This window comes from Bombina bombina, chromosome 2, assembly GCF_027579735.1.
Source record: "Bombina bombina isolate aBomBom1 chromosome 2, aBomBom1.pri, whole genome shotgun sequence".
NCBI lineage: Eukaryota > Metazoa > Chordata > Amphibia > Anura > Bombinatoridae > Bombina > Bombina bombina.
In genome coordinates, this window is record NC_069500.1 from 1,338,300,645 (window position 1) to 1,338,318,491 (window position 17,847).

General features: G+C 39.5%; 1 protein-coding gene across 3 annotated transcripts in view; it reads right to left on the reverse strand.

Annotated features, from left to right (window-relative positions):
* Positions 1 to 17,847, reverse strand: part of LOC128650345 (histone-lysine N-methyltransferase NSD2) — a 448,512-nt gene that overhangs the window by 212,864 nt on the left and 217,801 nt on the right. For 2 of the 3 annotated variants that reach the window (XM_053704216.1, XM_053704217.1), the window contains 3 exons: positions 11,755 to 11,899; positions 9,843 to 9,926; positions 2,512 to 2,589 (listed from right to left, as the gene is read on the reverse strand). In XM_053704216.1, coding sequence (XP_053560191.1) covers positions 2,512 to 2,589; positions 9,843 to 9,926; positions 11,755 to 11,899 — 307 coding nt within the window. The remainder of the gene's footprint in view (positions 1 to 2,511; positions 2,590 to 9,842; positions 9,927 to 11,754; positions 11,900 to 17,847) is intronic. The other variant, XM_053704218.1, reaches the window with a different exon arrangement.

The following is a 17,847-nucleotide window of genomic DNA, read 5'->3' on the forward strand; positions in this document are numbered from 1 at the left end:
ATATATACGCACATATACGTTGTGCGGTACGATAGCCAAAGTACCACACAATGTATATGTACGTCTTTTTGGCTGTAGGGGCTAATACTACTTTTAGCAATTTCAATCATTTACAGGGACAGTATACTATAAAATTGTTTTTCCCTTAATGTGTTTCTAATTACTTTTTACCAGCTGCAGAGTATAAAATGTATGTGATTTGCTTTTTTAAGGCTCATTTGTGTATATGAATTAGCCGATTTTGTGTTTTGAAGCCACAACCTAATAAAATGGGTTGAGCTTGTAGGTATAATCAGATCTCATTACTTTATCACAATGTGTACATATACCTGCTTGTTTATCTTATATCTGTCTATAAACCAATCACCAATACTTGGAGAGAACAATGGAAAATTAACATTTTATTACCTTATCTCTTTTATAACCCACTTGGAGTGTAATTTCTTCTACTGGCTGTTTTAACACAGCTTGGCCTTGAGGGCAAAAACTTTCAGGATGGGTGGGGATAAAGGCAAAATAAACTATTTTAAATGTCAATATAAGGGTAATGGAAATACTTGTAAACAATTTAATACACTCCAGCAGGTAAAGTGGATCAATGGGAACAAATTAAAGGGGAGAAATTATTTGAGTAAACTGTCCCTTTAAGTCTCTAAACGCTTTAGGATAGCTAAAAGCAAATTAGTAAATCTTCTCTGATCAGCTGCTGCAAACAGACCAAAGCAATAAGGACACTAAAGTTAAAGTTAAAACTTTCATTATCCATACAAAGCATGCAATTGGAAAAAAAATGTCCTTCCATTTTCAAATGCACACAGGCACCAGCTCCTGCAGAGCATTTGCACGAGTTCAAAGTATACACATTTTGTGATTGCATGCTGCCTTTCGCATGATGTAGGGGGCAGGGAAAAAAGTTCACTTTAAAACTTGTCAGAATAAAAAAACTATTCATTTTAAAATTCAGACAGTTATTTTGCTGTCTTTTTATTATGACTATTATGCAATTCTACTCAAATTAATGGTCCTTTAAAAGGGGACAGTTTAACTATTTTTTTCTCAACATTAAATTTGTTTCCAGTGACCCATTTAATCTGCTGCAGTGCATTAAAGCAAAAGGAGACTTTAAACAATTTATTTTCGGCATTTGAAATAGCTATAAATGTTACTATACTTTAAAGGGGCATAATACTTATTTGATAAAGCACTTGAAAATGATACAGCATAACTGTAAAAAGCTGATAGGAAAGCGTCACCTGAGCATATCAATGTAAAAAAGGAAGATATTTGGCCTCACAATTTCCTCTGCTGTGTAAAAAGTTATTTCAGTTACTGCCCAGCTGCATGTCAAAAAGGAAGAAATGAACAGCAGCCAATCAGCAGTCACTGTGAGCTCATGAGATATCATAGAAAACTTTCCTGAATAATGAAATATGTGCATGAGGCAAGTCCCAGGACAGGCATACTGATTTGCCGCTTTAAATCTCTTTACAGTGGGGTGTGAATACTTAGGACATTTTGAGGTAAAATATCTTTTTTACATAGAGATTTTAAGGTAATATTTTCTAGTCAGATTTTTACAGCTATGCTGCATCACTTTTAAGTGTTTCAACGTTTGGGTATCATGTCCCTTTAAGTTTAGGTTGCAGAAAACCTGTGTAAATATAGTCAGTGTAAGAAATTACACTCCCAGTAGAAGGTAGAGGTATGTTGATTTTCAATTGTTTCAATTATTGGGCTTTGGCTTAGAGAGATAATATAAAGAAGCATGTGTGTACAGAAAGTGATAAACTAGAGAGATATCCTATTTCCCTCCAGGCTCAACCCATTTTGATAAGTTTTGGTTTCAAAGAACAACATAGCTATTTTGAATATATAAAACCTAAACGGAGCAATTTCTCATACATTTTATACTCTGCAGCTGGTATAACAAGTCATTGTAAACACATTAAGGTAAAAAAAAAAAAAAATTTACAGTGCACTATTCCTTAAAGTAAACATGGGAGCTGCCAAAGCTGCTGTTTGGGGGGGGGGGGGGGGGGGGGAGTAAAGGGAATCTACAAACAAGCTTAAGCTCAATGTCATTTTTAAGAAAATATATTAATATTTATAAAAGACAGTTCTTCTTTAAAACTAGTAATTCACTGGCTGCATATTCTCCTTATAATGGAGACACAGCTAATTCAAAAAGTTCCTCTAGCAATATAATGTTTAACATCTATTTTAACAAGAAGCTGGGAACAATTATTAGAATTATAACTGGTAGGAACATGACAGATGTATTTGCTGCATGACAAAGCATACATGATTTTTTTTTATTTTTTTTTTTAACATTACATGCAGTTTGTTTTTCCTGTGAAAAGGACAAAAGAAAAAAGAAAAAAAAGAATCATCACTACACCTATTAGATACTAAAATTTTAGGAATCCACAACAGATTAACATTTTCAGAAAGAGGCATTTCAGGAACGTATTCAGGACCACTAAGAAACTAGTGTACACAAATTTCAATTACTTCTTGATCTTGATCTCCTCTTTGGCGACTCCTGGAACAGGTTCACTTTTGCGTCTCCAATGCTCTTCATTGATGCACCTTGAGAGATACAGAAGGGTTCTTTTTGTGTCTTTTTTTTAACACACATGCAAAGGAAAATTAGTCATTGCTTCAGTGACAAGACAAGAGGATATTTGGACAGATGCATTTTCCCCCCAAGCACAGACTATTACAACCTTTCCCCTTAGCCTTTGGGGAGCTAGTTTCAAACTACAAAAACAATGCTTGGGAGAGGGTATTTTAACATTAAAGCCTTGAAAAAAAAGTGTGTGCTTGTGAAACAATGGCCACCAAGAAAGGTGTAGCAGTGATCTTCTCTCAGCAAGTAAGCTGCTTCCCTGCAGACTAGTTGTGCACAAATTGGTATTTCCTCTTTTAAAAAAAAAAAAAAAAAAAAAAAGTTTTGACCTAACCTTTCATTCAAATCCTGTTTTAAAAAAAAAAAAAAAAGTGAAAAAGTTTAAAAAGGCCCCTAATAAGGAAAACGTTTATAAAAAAAGTAAAAAAAAATATATAAAATTTAATTTATCAACTTTTCTCTCAGAAAAAAAAGTTAGACCTTATTTTCTTATTATATACGTTATCTCCTAAAAATTGGTTTCTTTGTTAAATTAAAGGGCCATTATACACTCATTTTTTCTTTGCATAAATGTTTTGTAGATCTATTTATAAAGCCCATAAAGTTTTTGGGGGTTTTTTTAAATGTATAATTTTGCTTATTTTTTGCTCTGATTTTCAGACTCCTAACCAAGCCCCAAAGCTTTATGTGAATACCGTCAGCTACCTTCTCCAGCTTGCTCCTGTTTGTGTAAAGGGTCTTTTCATATGCAAAAGAAGGGGGAAGGGGGAGTGTCTTATTTCCCACTTGCAGTGGGCTTTCCAGCTGCCTTTTCAACAGAGCTAAACTGAAAGCTTCTAAGTACATTTTTAAACCATTTTATACTGGATTTTTATATCAGTATCTGTGCATCTTATTCTTTATAGTAGTGTCTATTACATGCAGTTATATGAAAATGAGTGTATACTTTCCCTTTAAGCAGTTTAAACACCACGTTACTGGAAGCAACAAGTTTGCTCTAAATAAAAAGTGCATGCACAAATTGCTTGAATTCTGCTTGTTGGTTTGAGAAACTACCATCGGTCAAAGTTGGAGAAGTGTCACAAGACATGTCCCTTTTGTGCACGAGTAGAGCAGAGTAATCTGCTCTTGTATTGGAAACAGGTTCAAACCAGAAGGCATAGAGAAGGAATTTAAACTATACAATTAAACTTCAAAAACAGAATTTATGCTTACCTGATAAATTACTTCCTCCAACGGTGTGTCCGGTCTACGGCGTCATCCTTACTTGTGGGAATATCTCTTCCCCAACAGGAAATGGCAAAGAGTCCCAGCAAAGCTGGCCATATAGTCCCTCCTAGGCTCCGCCCACCCCAGTCATTCGACCGACTGACAGGAGGAAAAAATAGGAGAAACCATATGGTACCGTGGTGACTGTAGTTAAGAGAAAATAATTCATCAGACCTGATTAAAAAACCAGGGCGGGCCGTGGACTGGACACACAGTTGGAGAAAGTAATTTATCAGATAAGCATAAATTCTGTTTTCTCCAACATTGGTGTGTCCGGTCCACGGTGTCATCCTTACTTGTGGGAACCAATACCAAAGCTTTAGGACACGGATGAAGGGAGGGAGCAATTCAGGTTACCTAAACGGAAGGCTTGCAGAACCTCTCTCCCAAAAATAGCCTCCAAAGAAGCAAAAGTATCAAATCTGTAAAATTTGGCAAAAGTGTGCAGTGAAGACCAAGTCGCTGCCTTACATATCTGATCAACAGAAGCCTCGTTCTTGAAGGCCCATGTGGAAGCCACAGCCCTAGTGGAGTGGGCTGTGATTCTTTCAGGAGGCTGCCGTCCGGCAGTCTCGTAAGCCAATCGGATGATGCTTTTAAGCCAAAAGGAAAGAGGTAGAAGTCGCTTTTTGACCTCTCCTTTTACCAGAATAGACGACAAACAGAGAAGATGTTTGTCTGAAATCTTTTGTAGCTTCTAAATAGAATTTCAGAGCACGGACTACGTCCAAATTGTGTAACAAACGTTCCTTCTTTGAAACTTGATTCGGACACAAAAAAGGTACAACTATCTCCTGGTTAATATTTTTGTTAGAAACAACCTTTGGAAGAAAACCAGGCTTAGTACGCAAAACCACCTTATCTGCATGGAACACCAGATAGGGCGGAGAACACTGCAGAGCAGATAACTGAAACTCTTCTAGCAGAAGAAATAGCAACCAAAAACAAAACTTTCCAAGATAACTTAATATCTATGGAATGTAGAGGTTCAAACGGAACCCCTTGAAGAACTGAAAGAACTAGATTTAAACTCCAGGGAGGAGTCAAAGGTCTGTAAACAGGCTTGATCCTAACCAGAGCCTGAACAAATGCTTGAACATCTGGCACAGCTGCCAGTCGTTTGTGTAGTAAGACAGATAAAGCAGAAATCTGTCCCTTTAGAGAACTTGCAGATAATCCTTTATCCAAACCTTCTTGCAGAAAGGAAAGAATCTTAGGAATTTTTATCTTATTCCAAGGGAATCCCTTGGATTCACACCAGCAGATATATCTTTTCCATATCTTATGGTAAATCTTTCTAGTTACCGGTTTTCTGGCCTGAACCAGAGTATCTATCACAGAATCTGAAAACCCACACTTTGATAGAATCAGGCGTTCAATCTCCAAGCCGTCAGCTGGAGGGAGACCAGATTTGAATGTTCTAATGGACCCTGAACAAGAAGGTCCTGTCTCAAAGGTAGCTTCCATGGTGGAACCGATGACATATTCACCAGGTCTGCATACCAAGTCCTGCGTGGCCACGCAGGAGCTATCAAGATCACCGAGGCCCTCTCCTGTTTGATCCTGGCTACCAGCCTGGGAATGAGAGGAAACGGTGGAAACACATAAGCTAGGTTGAAGGTCCAAGGTGCTACTAGTGCATCCACTAGAGTCGCCTTGGGATCCCTGGATCTGGACCCGTAGCAAGGAACCTTGAAGTTCTGACGAGACGCCATCAGATCCATGTCTGGAATGCCCCATAATTGAGTCAACTGGGCAAAGATCTCCGGGTGGAGTTCCCACTCCCCCGGATGGAATGTCTGACGACTCAGATAATCCGCTTCCCAGTTTTCCACACCTGGGATGTGGATCGCAGATAGATGGCAGGAGTGATCCTCCGCCCATTGTATTATTTTGATCACTTCTTTCATCGCCAGGGAACGCCTTGTTCCCCCCTGATGATTGATATACGCAACAGTCGTCATGTTGTCTGATTGGAATCTTATGAATCTGGCCTTTGCAAGCTGAGGCCAAGCCCTGAGAGCATTGAATATCGCCCTAAGATCCAGAATGTTTATCGGGAGAAGAGACTCTTCCCGAGACCATAGACCCTGAGCTTTCAGGGATTCCCAGACCGCGCCCCAGCCCACTAGACTGGCGTCGGTCGTGACAATGACCCACTCTGGTCTGCGGAAGCTCATTCCCTGGGATAGGTGGCCCAGGGTTAGCCACCAACAGAGTGAATTTCTGGTCTTCTGATCTACTTGAATCACTGGAGACAAGTCTGTATAGTCCCCATTCCACTGTTTCAGCATGCACAGTTGTAATGGTCTTAGATGAATTTGCGCAAAAGGAACTATGTCCATTGCTGCAACCATCAACCCTACTACTTCCATGCACTGAGCTATGGAAGGACGTGGAACAGAATGAAGAACTTGACAAGCGCTTAGAAGTTTTGACTTTCTGACATCTGTCAGAAAAATCCTCATTTCTAAGGAATCTATTATTGTTCCCAAGAAGGGAACTCTCGTTGACGGAGAAAGAGAACTTTTTTCTATGTTCACCTTCCATCCGTGAGATCTGAGAAAGGCCAGAACGATGTCTGTATGAGCCTTTGCTTTTGAAAGGGATGACGATTGTATTAGAATGTCGTCCAAGTATGGTACTACTGCAATGCCCCTCGGTCTTAGAACCGCTAGAAGGGACCCGAGTACCTTTGTGAAAATCCTTGGAGCAGTGGCTAATACGAATGGGAGGGCCACAAACTGGTAATGTTTGTCCAGAAAGGCGAACCATAGGAACTGATGATGTTCTTTGTGGATAGGAATATGGAGGTACGCATCCTTTAGATCCACGGTAGTCATACATTGACCTTCCTGGATAGTGGGTAGAATCGTTCGAATGGTTTCCATTTTGAACGATGGTACCCTGAGAAATTTGTTTAGGATCTTTAAATCCAGAATTGGTCTGAAGGTTCCCTCTTTTTTGGGAACTACGAACAGATTGAGTAAAATCCCATTCCTTGTTCCGTCATTGGAACTGGGTGTATCTTTAACAGGTCTTCTACACAATGTAAGAACGCCTGTCTCTTTATTTGGTTTGAGGATAAGTGAGACATGTGGAACCTTCCCCTTGGGGGTAGTTCCTTGAATTCCAGAAGATAACCCTGAGAAACTATTTCTAGCGCCCAGGGATCCTGAACATCTCTTGCCCAAGCCTGAGCAAAGAGAGAGAGTCTGTCCCCACTAGATCCGGTCCTGGATCGGGGGCTACTCCTTCATGCTGTTTTGTTAGCGGTAGCAGGCTTCTTGGTCTGCTTACCCTTGTTCCAGCCTTGCATCGGTTTCCAGGCTGGTTTGGACTGTGAGGCATTACCCTCTTGCTTAGAGGATGCAGAATTAGAGGCCGGTCCGTTCCTGAAATTACGAAAGGAACGAAAATTAGACTTATTCTTGGCCTTGAAAGGCCTATCTTGTGGGAGGGCGTGGCCCTTTCCCCCAGTGATGTCTGAGATAATCTTTCAATTCTGGTCCAAATAGAGTTTTACCCTTGAAGGGGATGTTAAGCAATTTTGTCTTGGACGATACATCCGCTGACCAAGACTTTAGCCAAAGCGCTCTGCGCGCCACAATTGCAAACCCTGAATTTTTCGCCGCTAATCTAGCTAATTGCAAAGCGGCATCTAAAATAAAAGAGTTAGCCAACTTAAGTGCGTGAACTCTGTCCATAACCTCCTCATATGGAGTCTCTCTACTGAGCGACTTTTCTAGTTCCTCGAACCAGAACCACGCTGCTGTAGTGACAGGAACAATGCACGAAATGGGTTGTAGAAGGTAACCTTGCTGTACAAAAATCTTTTTAAGCAAACCCTTCAATTTTTTATCCATAGGATCTTTGAAAGCACAACTATCCTCGATAGGAATAGTAGTGCGCTTGTTTAGAGTAGAAACTGCCCCCTCGACCTTAGGGACTGTCTGCCATAAGTCCTTTCTGGGGTCGACCATAGGAAATAATTTCTTAAATATAGGAGGGGGAACAAAAGGTATGCCGGGCTTCTCCCACTCCTTATTCACTATGTCCGCCACCCGCTTGGGTATAGGAAAAGCGCTGGGGTGCACCGGAACCTCTAGGAACTTGTCCATCTTGCATAATTTTTCTGGAATGACCAAGTTGTCACAATCATCCAGAGTAGATAACACCTCCTTAAGCAGTGCGCGGAGATGTTCTAATTTAAATTTAAATGTCACAACATCAGGTTCAGCCTGTTGAGAAATTTTTTCTGAATCTGAAATTTCCCCATCTGACAAAACCTCCCCCCCTCATGGCCCCTTCAGATTGGTGTGAGGGTATGACAGAACCATTATCATCAGCGCCCTCCTGCTCTTCAGTGTTTAAAACAGAGCAATCGCGCTTTCTCTGATATGCAGGCATTTTGGATAAAATATTAGCTATGGAGTTATCCATTACAGCCGTCAATTGTTGCATGGTAATAAGCATTGGCGCACTAGAAGTACTAGGGGCCTCCTGCGTGGGCAAAACTGGTATAGACACAGAAGGAGATGATGTAGAACCATGTCTACTCCCTTCATCTGATGAATCATCTTGGGCAACTTCATTATCTGTGACAGTATTGTCCTTACATTGATTGGACGCTATGGCACAATTATCACACAATTTTGAAGGGGGAGACACATTGACTTTCATACATATAGAACATAGCTTATCTGAAGGCACAGACATGTTAAACAGGCTTAAACTTGTCAATAAAGCACAAAAACCGTTTTAAAACAAAACCGTTACTGTCTCTTTAAATTTTAAACAGAGCACACTTTATTACTGAATATGTGAAAAAATATGAAGGAATTGTTCAAAATTTACCAAAATTTCACCAGTGTCTTAAAGCATTAAAAGTATTGCACACCAATTTTCAGAGCTTTAACCCTTAAAATAACGAAACCGATTACAGATTTAACCCCTATACAGTCCCAGCTACAGCCTTTGCTGTGACTTTACCAAGCCCAGAGGGGAAAACGATACCAAATGACGCCTTCTAGGAATTTTTCCAACTACTTTCAGGTCCTCACACATGCATCTGCATGTCTTGCTCTCAAAAACAACTGCGCAGTAATGGCACGAAAATGAGGCTCAGCCTACAACTGGGAAGGCCCTTCCTGACTGGAAAAGGTGTCTAACATAGTGCCTGACGTTAAAAAACGTTCCCCAAGTTTATAAGTGTGAATTATCAGCATAAACATGTATAAAATGTCCAAATAAAGCAATCGATTTAGCCCATAAAAGTGTCTACCAGTTTTATAGCCCATATTAAGCCCTTTATTCTGTTTGAGACTAAGAAAATGGCTTACCGGTCCCCATGAGGGGAAATGACAGCCTTCCAGCATTACACAGTCTTGTTAGAAATATGGCTAGTCATACCTTAAGCAGAAAAGTCTGCTAACTGTTTCCCCCAACTGAAGTTACTTCATCTCAACAGTCCTATGTGGAAACAGCAATCGATTTTAGTTACTGTCTGCTAAAATCATCTTCCTCTCACAAACAGAAATCTTCATCTTTTTCTGTTTCAGAGTAAATAGTACATACCAGCACTATTTTAAAATAACAAACTCTTGATAGTAGAATAAAAAAAACTACAACTAAACACCACATACTCTTAACCATCTCCGTGGAGATGTTGCCTGTGCAACGGCAAAGAGAATGACTGGGGTGGGCGGAGCCTAGGAGGGACTATATGGCCAGCTTTGCTGGGACTCTTTGCCATTTCCTGTTGGGGAAGAGATATTCCCACAAGTAAGGATGACACCGTGGACCGGACACACCAATGTTGGAGAAATGAAGTTTTTGTTTTTAAAGCAGCATATCAGTAGAATGTTTAAATATACAGTCCAAAATACACAATTTTGTTTTTAAATTTAGAAATTTGAGGTGAATAAAAAGGAAAAAAACTTACCTGGGGCAATCCCCCTGTAGATACGCACGTAACAGCCTTTCAGTGGCTGCAGAGTGTTCCGCAACGTGACCTCTGACACAGGCCCTGCAAGTGGAAATATTCCAATGTGGCCCCTCAGTTGCAAAGGATTGACACCCATGTTCTAAACCCTTCCAGCACCCCATGGGATAAACCAGGGGTGTCCAACCTTTTCAAACAAAGGGCCACACAATTGTTTTTGTTTTTTGTTTTCTTCACTTGCAGGACCGGTGAACAATGTTTCAAAATCCATTCTAGTAATTGAGGCAGAGGCATAATTCTACATAATCAAAATATACATAACGTTTTCACAAATGACCCAAAAACTACACTGTATAATCCCAAAGAACAAACAGCCAAATTATTTATATCACATAACCATGTTGCATAAACACTTTGGGGTGGCATAAAGTTCTAGTGATCGTATTGAAAAATTCCACCATAGTTTAAACAATTTGGATACGTGTGTGTGTGTGTATATATATATATATATATATATATATATATATATATATATATATACCCCCCCAATACATATATATATTATAAATATTATACACACATACATATGCTCTAATCTTCCAGCTGCCTCATATTTGACTATAACCCTTTGAGTGCTAAGCAATTTCCCACCTGGGTGCTAAGCTGGATTTAACAATTTTTTTTATATTTTTTAAAATACAGGTAGCCCTCAGTTTACGCCGGGGTTAGGTTCCAGAAGGAATGGTTGTAAATCGAAACCGTTGTAAATTGAAACCCTATTTATAATGTAAGTCAATAGGAAGTGAGGGAGTTAGGTTCCAGGCCCCTCTCAAAATTGGCATAAGTAAAACCTAATACATTATTTTTAAAGCTTTGAAATGAAGACTTTAAATGCTAAACAGCATTATAAACCTAATAAAATAATCACACAACACAGAATATATAATTAAACTAAGTTAAATGAACAAAAACATTTGCTAAACAGCATTATAAACCTAATAAAACAATCACAACACAGACTTTACTTGCATTTTTCTGCAAACAGTTCTTTCTATGCATTCCAATCTGGACTGATTTATAGACAGGAAGATCTTGTTCCTTTTGCAAGCTGCTCGATAGCTCAGGTCTGGTTAAACTGATTAATTTCAGCTTCCTTGGCTTGCATATCTTTGCTGCAACACAAGCGGACAGCTCCACCTACTGGCTATTTTAATCAATGCACTGCTTCTCAATAGCAGTCACATGACTGGAAAAAAAGGTTGTTATCCTGAAACGGTGCAAATTGAACCGTTGAAAACAGAGGGCCATCTGTATGTATATTTTTTTTAAAACTTTTTTTTCCAGATCCCCCAAAGACTTATACCGTTGGAAAGGTTAGGCGAATACTTTTCCAACGGTGGGTCTTGGGGGTCTGTAGCTGCGTAGATGCCTGAGATACAGGCTTCTAAGAAGCAGCATGCCCACATTTCCCTATACTGTCCATTGTAATTTTTTTTATAAATTTGTGTGGTGACGTCATCACGCGTGACTTCACCGCGCAAAACGTGAAGCACCTGACTGGGAAAATTTGTGACGGCTCAGAGCCGTCATTAGCACTCAAAGGGTTAAAAAAAAAAAAAAAAAACTCAATTTGCATACAGGTCATTTAAAAAAAAAATAATATTCTGTATGGGGAGACCTATTACATTTTAAAAACTGGATTATTGGTTTTAAATTTCCCTGGTCACGGCTAACTTATCAGAAGTAAATCTGCAATTTTTTTGTGAGAATGATTTATCCTAAAGAAAAGAAAACTTAACCTAAACCAAAAAAAAGTTGTAACTGGGGGTCATCTTCTTAAGGGGGATCAGAACTGTATATTTTTTTTACAGTAGACAATATCCTTTACAGTACAATGTAGATTTATGTTTACCAGAGTCTTCTTCAGGCTTAGGAGAGGTAAGAATTGCAAACTTTGTGTTATAGCGAGCTTTTTGTTTATCACTGAGCACATTCCACTGCGATTCAAGCAATTCTTCAATTTCATCATTTGACGCATCAGGATGTTCATTTACTACCTAAAAGAAAGAAAAAAATGCTAGAAATCTATTTCACTTTAAAGGGACATTATACACTTAATTTTTCTTTGCATAAATGTTTTGTAGATGATCCATTTATATAGCCTATACAGCTTTATTATTTTTTTTTTTAATTTATAGTTTTGCTTATTTTTAAAAAAAACATTGCGCTGATTTTCAGACTCCTAACCAAGCCCCAAAGTTTTAGGAGAATACTGATGTATACCTACTCCAGCTTGCACCTGTTTGTTAAGAGTCTTTTCATATGCAGACGAAGTATATAGTATATAATGTTCTGATATTTATTAACATAAAAGCAAAGTTTATATTTAACTTAAAGGGACATTATACACCAAAACATTTTTTGGGGCTATTTAAATAAAGATTTCAGTGTAGATAATGTTTGTCTAATTTATAGCAGTATTAGCAGAAAAATAGCTAATGTATTTATATGGCAAACTTGCAGCGCTTTCACTTCATATGAATATACATGTCGTAAACACTAGTTAGAGAGGAAGGGTTTTCCCCTCACTCCCTAACTAGCGTGCTTATAGGGAGGAAGTCACTATCTGACAACCTGGCTTTCTCATGCTGAAACTTTAATGGAGCTGTGAGTTTTTGGGCACAAATATGAAGAGCTGCAAACATCCACAAAGCAGCCTAAACTTACTGAGCAGTTTTCCCTTCTGTGTTCGGTAAATCTGTGCTGGGATCTTACTCCCCACCGGCTCCTCACGGTTACCTGGCATTTATTTAGCCTCTGCACAACCGGAGATCAATATTTTACATACAGCTCTGTAAAACTCTCAGGATCAAGTTTCACAGAGCTGTGTTAGAGATATTCATGTCCGGTGTGTGCAGTGGCTAAATAAAATGTCGGTTAACAGTGAGGAGGGGTGAGGAGTAAGATTCCAGCACAGATTTACCAAACACAGAAGGGAAAACAGCAGAGTAAGCTTAGGCTTCTTTGCGGATGTTTGCAGCTCATAATATGCTGCTTAAAACCCTTTAATGCAGAGCAAATTAATTGCTGTTTCAGTTTAGTAACAGCAGTGACTGTGAAGCTGCAGATTTGTACACAGAACACACAGCCCCATTACAGAGAGAGCTTCAGCATGAGAAAGCCAGGGCTGTCAGTGACTTCCTGGCTGTGAGCAGGCTAGGTAGAGAGTGAGGGGAAATAAATAATTTATGTAAGAACCTACCTGATACATTTATTTCTTTCATAGTGGCAAGAGTCCATGAGCTAGTAACGTATGGGATATACAATCCTACCAGGAGAGGGCAAAGTTTCCCAAACCTCAAAATGCCTATAAATACACCTCCCACCTCACTCACACCTCAGTTTAACGTATAGCCAAGTAGTGAGGTGTAAAAAGAAAAGAAAAAAGTAGAGTAAAAAGCATACAAAAAAGGAACTGTAAAAAATAATGTGCTTTATACAAAAAATCATAACCCCCCAAAAAATAGGGTGGGTCTCATGGACCCTTGCCACTATGAACAAAATTAATTTATCATGTAAGTTCTTACATCAAATTATGTTTTCTTTCTTTCTTAAGTGGCAAGAGCCATGAGCTAGTGACGTATGGGATATAATACACAAGATGTGGAAGTTCACGATTCACTAGAGAGAGGGAAAAAAACATAATTTATGCTTACCTGATAAATTTATTTCTCTTGTAGTGTATCCAGTCCACGGATCATCCATTACTTGTGGGATATTCTCCTTCCCAACAGGAAGTTGCAAGAGGATCACCCACAGCAGAGCTGCTATATAGCTCCTCCCCTCACTGCCATATCCAGTCATTCGACCGAAACAAGACGAGAAAGGAGAAACCATAGGGTGCAGTGGTGACTGTAGTTTAATTAAAATTTAGACCTGCCTTAAAAGGACAGGGAGGGCCGTGGACTGGATACACTACAAGAGAAATACATTTATCAGGTAAGCATAAATTATGTTTTCTCTTGTTAAGTGTATCCAGTCCACGGATCATCCATTACTCGTGGGATACCAATACCAAAGCTAAAGTACACGGATGATGGGAGGGACAAGGCAGGAACTTAAACGGAAGGAACCACTGCCGGTAGAACCTTTCTCCCAAAAACAGCCTCCGAAGAAGCAAAAGTGTCAAATTTGTAAAATTTTGAAAAGGTGTGAAGCGAAGACCAAGTCGCAGCCTTGCAAATCTGTTCAACAGAGGCCTCATTTTTAAAGGCCCAGGTGGAAGCCATAGCTCTAGTAGAATGAGCTGTAATCCTTTCAGGGGGCTGCTGTCCAGCAGTCTCATAGGATAAGCGTATTATGCTCCGAAGCCAAAAGGAGAGAGAGGTTGTCTAAGCTTTTTGACCTCTCCTCTGTCCAGAGTAAACGACAAACAGGGCAGATGTTTGACGAAAATCTTTAGTAGCCTGTAAGTAAAACTTCAAGGCACGGACTACGTCCAGATTATGCAAAAGACGTTCCTTCTTTGAAGAAGGATTAGGGCACAATGATGGAACAACAATCTCTTGATTGATATTCCTGTTAGAAACCACCTTAGGTAAAAAACATAATTTATGTAAGAACTTACCTGATAAATTCATTTCTTTCATATTAGCAAGAGTCCATGAGCTAGTGACGTATGGGATATACAATCCTACCAGGATGGGCAAAGTTTCCCAAACCTCAAAATGCCTATAAATACACCCCTCACCACACCCACAAATCAGTTTAACGAATAGCCAAGAAGTGGGGTGATAAGAAAAAAGTGCGAAACCATAAAAAATAAGGAATTGGAACAATTGTGCTTTATACAAAAAAATCATAACCACCACAAAAAGGGGTGGGCCTCATGGACTCTTGCTAATATGAAAGAAATGAATTTATCAGGTAAGTTCTTACATAAATTATGTTTTCTTTCATGTAATTAGCAAGAGTCCATGAGCTAGCGACGTATGGGATATAAATATCCAAGATGTGGAGCTTCCACGCAAGAGTCACTAGAGAGGGAGGGATAAAATAAAGACAGCCAATTCCGCTGAAAAAATAATCCACCCCCCAAAATAAAGTTTAAATCTTATAATGAAAAAAAACTGAAATTATAAGCAGAAGAATCAAACTGAAACAGCTGCCTGAAGTACTTTTCTACCAAAAACTGCTTCAGAAGAAGAAAACACATCAAAATGGTAGAATTTAGTAAAAGTATGCAAAGAAGACCAAGTGGCTGCTTTGCAGATCTGATCAACCAAAGCTTCATTCCTAAACGCCCAGGAAGTAGAAACTGACCTAGTAGAATGAGCTGTAATCTTTTGAGGCGGAGTTTCACCCGACTCGACATAAGCATGATGAATCAAAGATTTTAACCAAGATGCCAAAGAAATGGCAGAAGCCTTCTGACCTTTCCTAGAACCGGAAAAGATAACAAATAGACTAGAAGTCTTTCGGAAATCCTTAGTAGCTTCAACATAATATTTCAAAGCTCTAACTACATCCAAAGAATGCAACGATCTTTCCTTAGAATTCTTAGGATTAGGACACAATGAAGGAACCACAATTTCTCTACTAATGTTGTTAGAGTTCACAACTTTAGGTAAAAATTTAAATGAAGTTCGCAACACCGCCTTATCCTGATGAAAAATCAGAAAAGGAGCTTCACAAGAAAGAGCAGATAACTCTGAAACTCTTCTAGCAGAAGAGATGGCCAAAAGGAACAACACTTTCCAAGAAAGTAATTTAATGTCCAGAGAATGCATAGGTTCAAACGGAGGAGCTTGTAAAGCCCTCAGAACCAAATTCAAACTCCAAGGAGGAGAGATAGACTTAATAACAGGTTTGATACGAACCAAAGCCTGAACAAAACAATGAATATCAGGAAGATTAGCAATCTTTCTGTGAAACACAGAAAGAGCAGAAATTTGTCCTTTCAAAGAGCTTGCAGACTAACCTTTATCCAGACCATCCTATTGTAATATTCTAGGAATTCTAAAAGAATGCCAGGAAAAATGAGAAAATCACCAAGAAATGTAAATCTTCCAGACTCGATAATATATCTTCCTAGATACAGCTTTGCGAGCCTGTAACATAGTATTAATTAAAGAGTCAGAGAAACCTCTATAACTGAAAATCAAGCGTTCAATCTCCATACCTTCAAATTTAAGGATTTGAGATCCTGATGGAAAAAAGGACCTTGCGATAGAAGGTCTGGTCTTAACGGAAGAGTCCACGGTTGGCAAGAAGCCATCCGAACAAGATCCGCATACCAAAACCAGTGAGGCCATGCTGGAGCCACCAGCAGAACAAACAAACGCTCCTTTAGAATCTTGGAAATCACTCTTGGAAGAAGAACTAGAGGCGGAAAAATATAGGCAGGATGATACTTCCAAGGAAGTGACAACGCATCCACTGCCTCCGCCTGAGGATCCCTAGATCTGGACAGATACCTGGGAAGTTTCTTGTTTAGATGAGAAGCCATCAGATCTATTTTTGGAAGACCCCAGATTTGAACAATCTGAAGAAAAACCTCTGGGTGAAGAGACCATTCGCCCGGATGTAACGTCTGGCGACTGAGATAATCCGCTTCCCAATTGTCTATACCTGGGATGTGAACCGCAGAAATTAGACAGGAGCTGGATTCCGCCCAAGTAAGTATCCGAGATACTTCTTTCATGGCCAGAGGACTGAGAGTCCCCCCTTGATGATTGACATATGCCACGGTTGTGACATTGTCAGTCTGAAAACAAATGAACGACTCTCTTTAGAAGAGGCCACGACTGAAGAGCCCTGAAAATCGCACGGAGTTCCAAAATGTTGATTGGTAATTTCGCCTCCTGAGATTCCCAAACCCCCTGTGCTGTCAGAGACCCCCATACAGCTCCCCAACCTGTCAGACTCGCATCTGTTGAGATAACAGTCCAGGTCGGAAGAACAAAAGAAGCCCCCTGAACTAAACGATGGTGGTCTGTCCACCACGTCAGAGAGTGTCGTACAATCGGTTTTAAAGATATTAATTGAGATATCTTTGTATAATCCCTGCACCACTGGTTCAGCATACAGAGGTCGCATGTGAAAACGAGCAAAGGGGATCGCGTCCGATGCAGCAGTCATAAGACCTAGAATTTCCATGCATAAGGCTACCGAAGGGAATGATTGAGACTGAAGGTTTCGACAAGCTGAAACCAATTTCAGACGTCTCTTGTCTGTCAATGACAGAGTCATGGACACCTAAAAAGGTTACCCTTGTCTGAGGAATCAACAAACTCTTTGGTAAATTGATCCTCCAACCATGTTCTTGAAGAAACGACAAGTCGATTCATATGAGATTTTGCTAAATGTGAAGACTGAGCAAGTACCAAAATATCGTCCAAATAAGGAAATACCACAATACACTGTTCTCTGATTACAGATAGTAGGGCACCGAGAACCTTTGTAAAAATCCTTGGAGCTGTTGCTAGGCCAAACGGCAGAGCCACAAACTGGTAATGCTTGTCTAGAAAAGAGAATCTCAGAAACTGATAGTGATCTGGATGAATCAGAATATGCAGATATGCATCCTGTAAATCTATTAGGGACATATAATGCCCTTGCTGAACAAAAGGCAGAATAGTCCTTATAGTTACCATTTTGAATGTTGGTATTCTTACATAATGATTCAATATTTTTAGATCCAGAACTGGTCTGAAGGAATTCTCCTTTGGTACAATGAATAGATTTGAGTATAACCCCAGACCCTGTTCCAAAACTGGAACTGGCATAATTACTCCAGCCAACTCTAGATCTGAAACATTTCAGAAACGCTTGAGCCTTCACTGGATTTAAAGGAACGCGAGAAAGAAAAAAATCTTCTTGCAGGGGGCCTTATCTTGAAACCTATTCTGTACCCTTGTGAAACAATGTTCTGAATCCAAAGACTGTGAATCGAATTGATCCAAATTTCTTTGAAAAATCGTAATCTGCCCCCTACCAGCTGGGC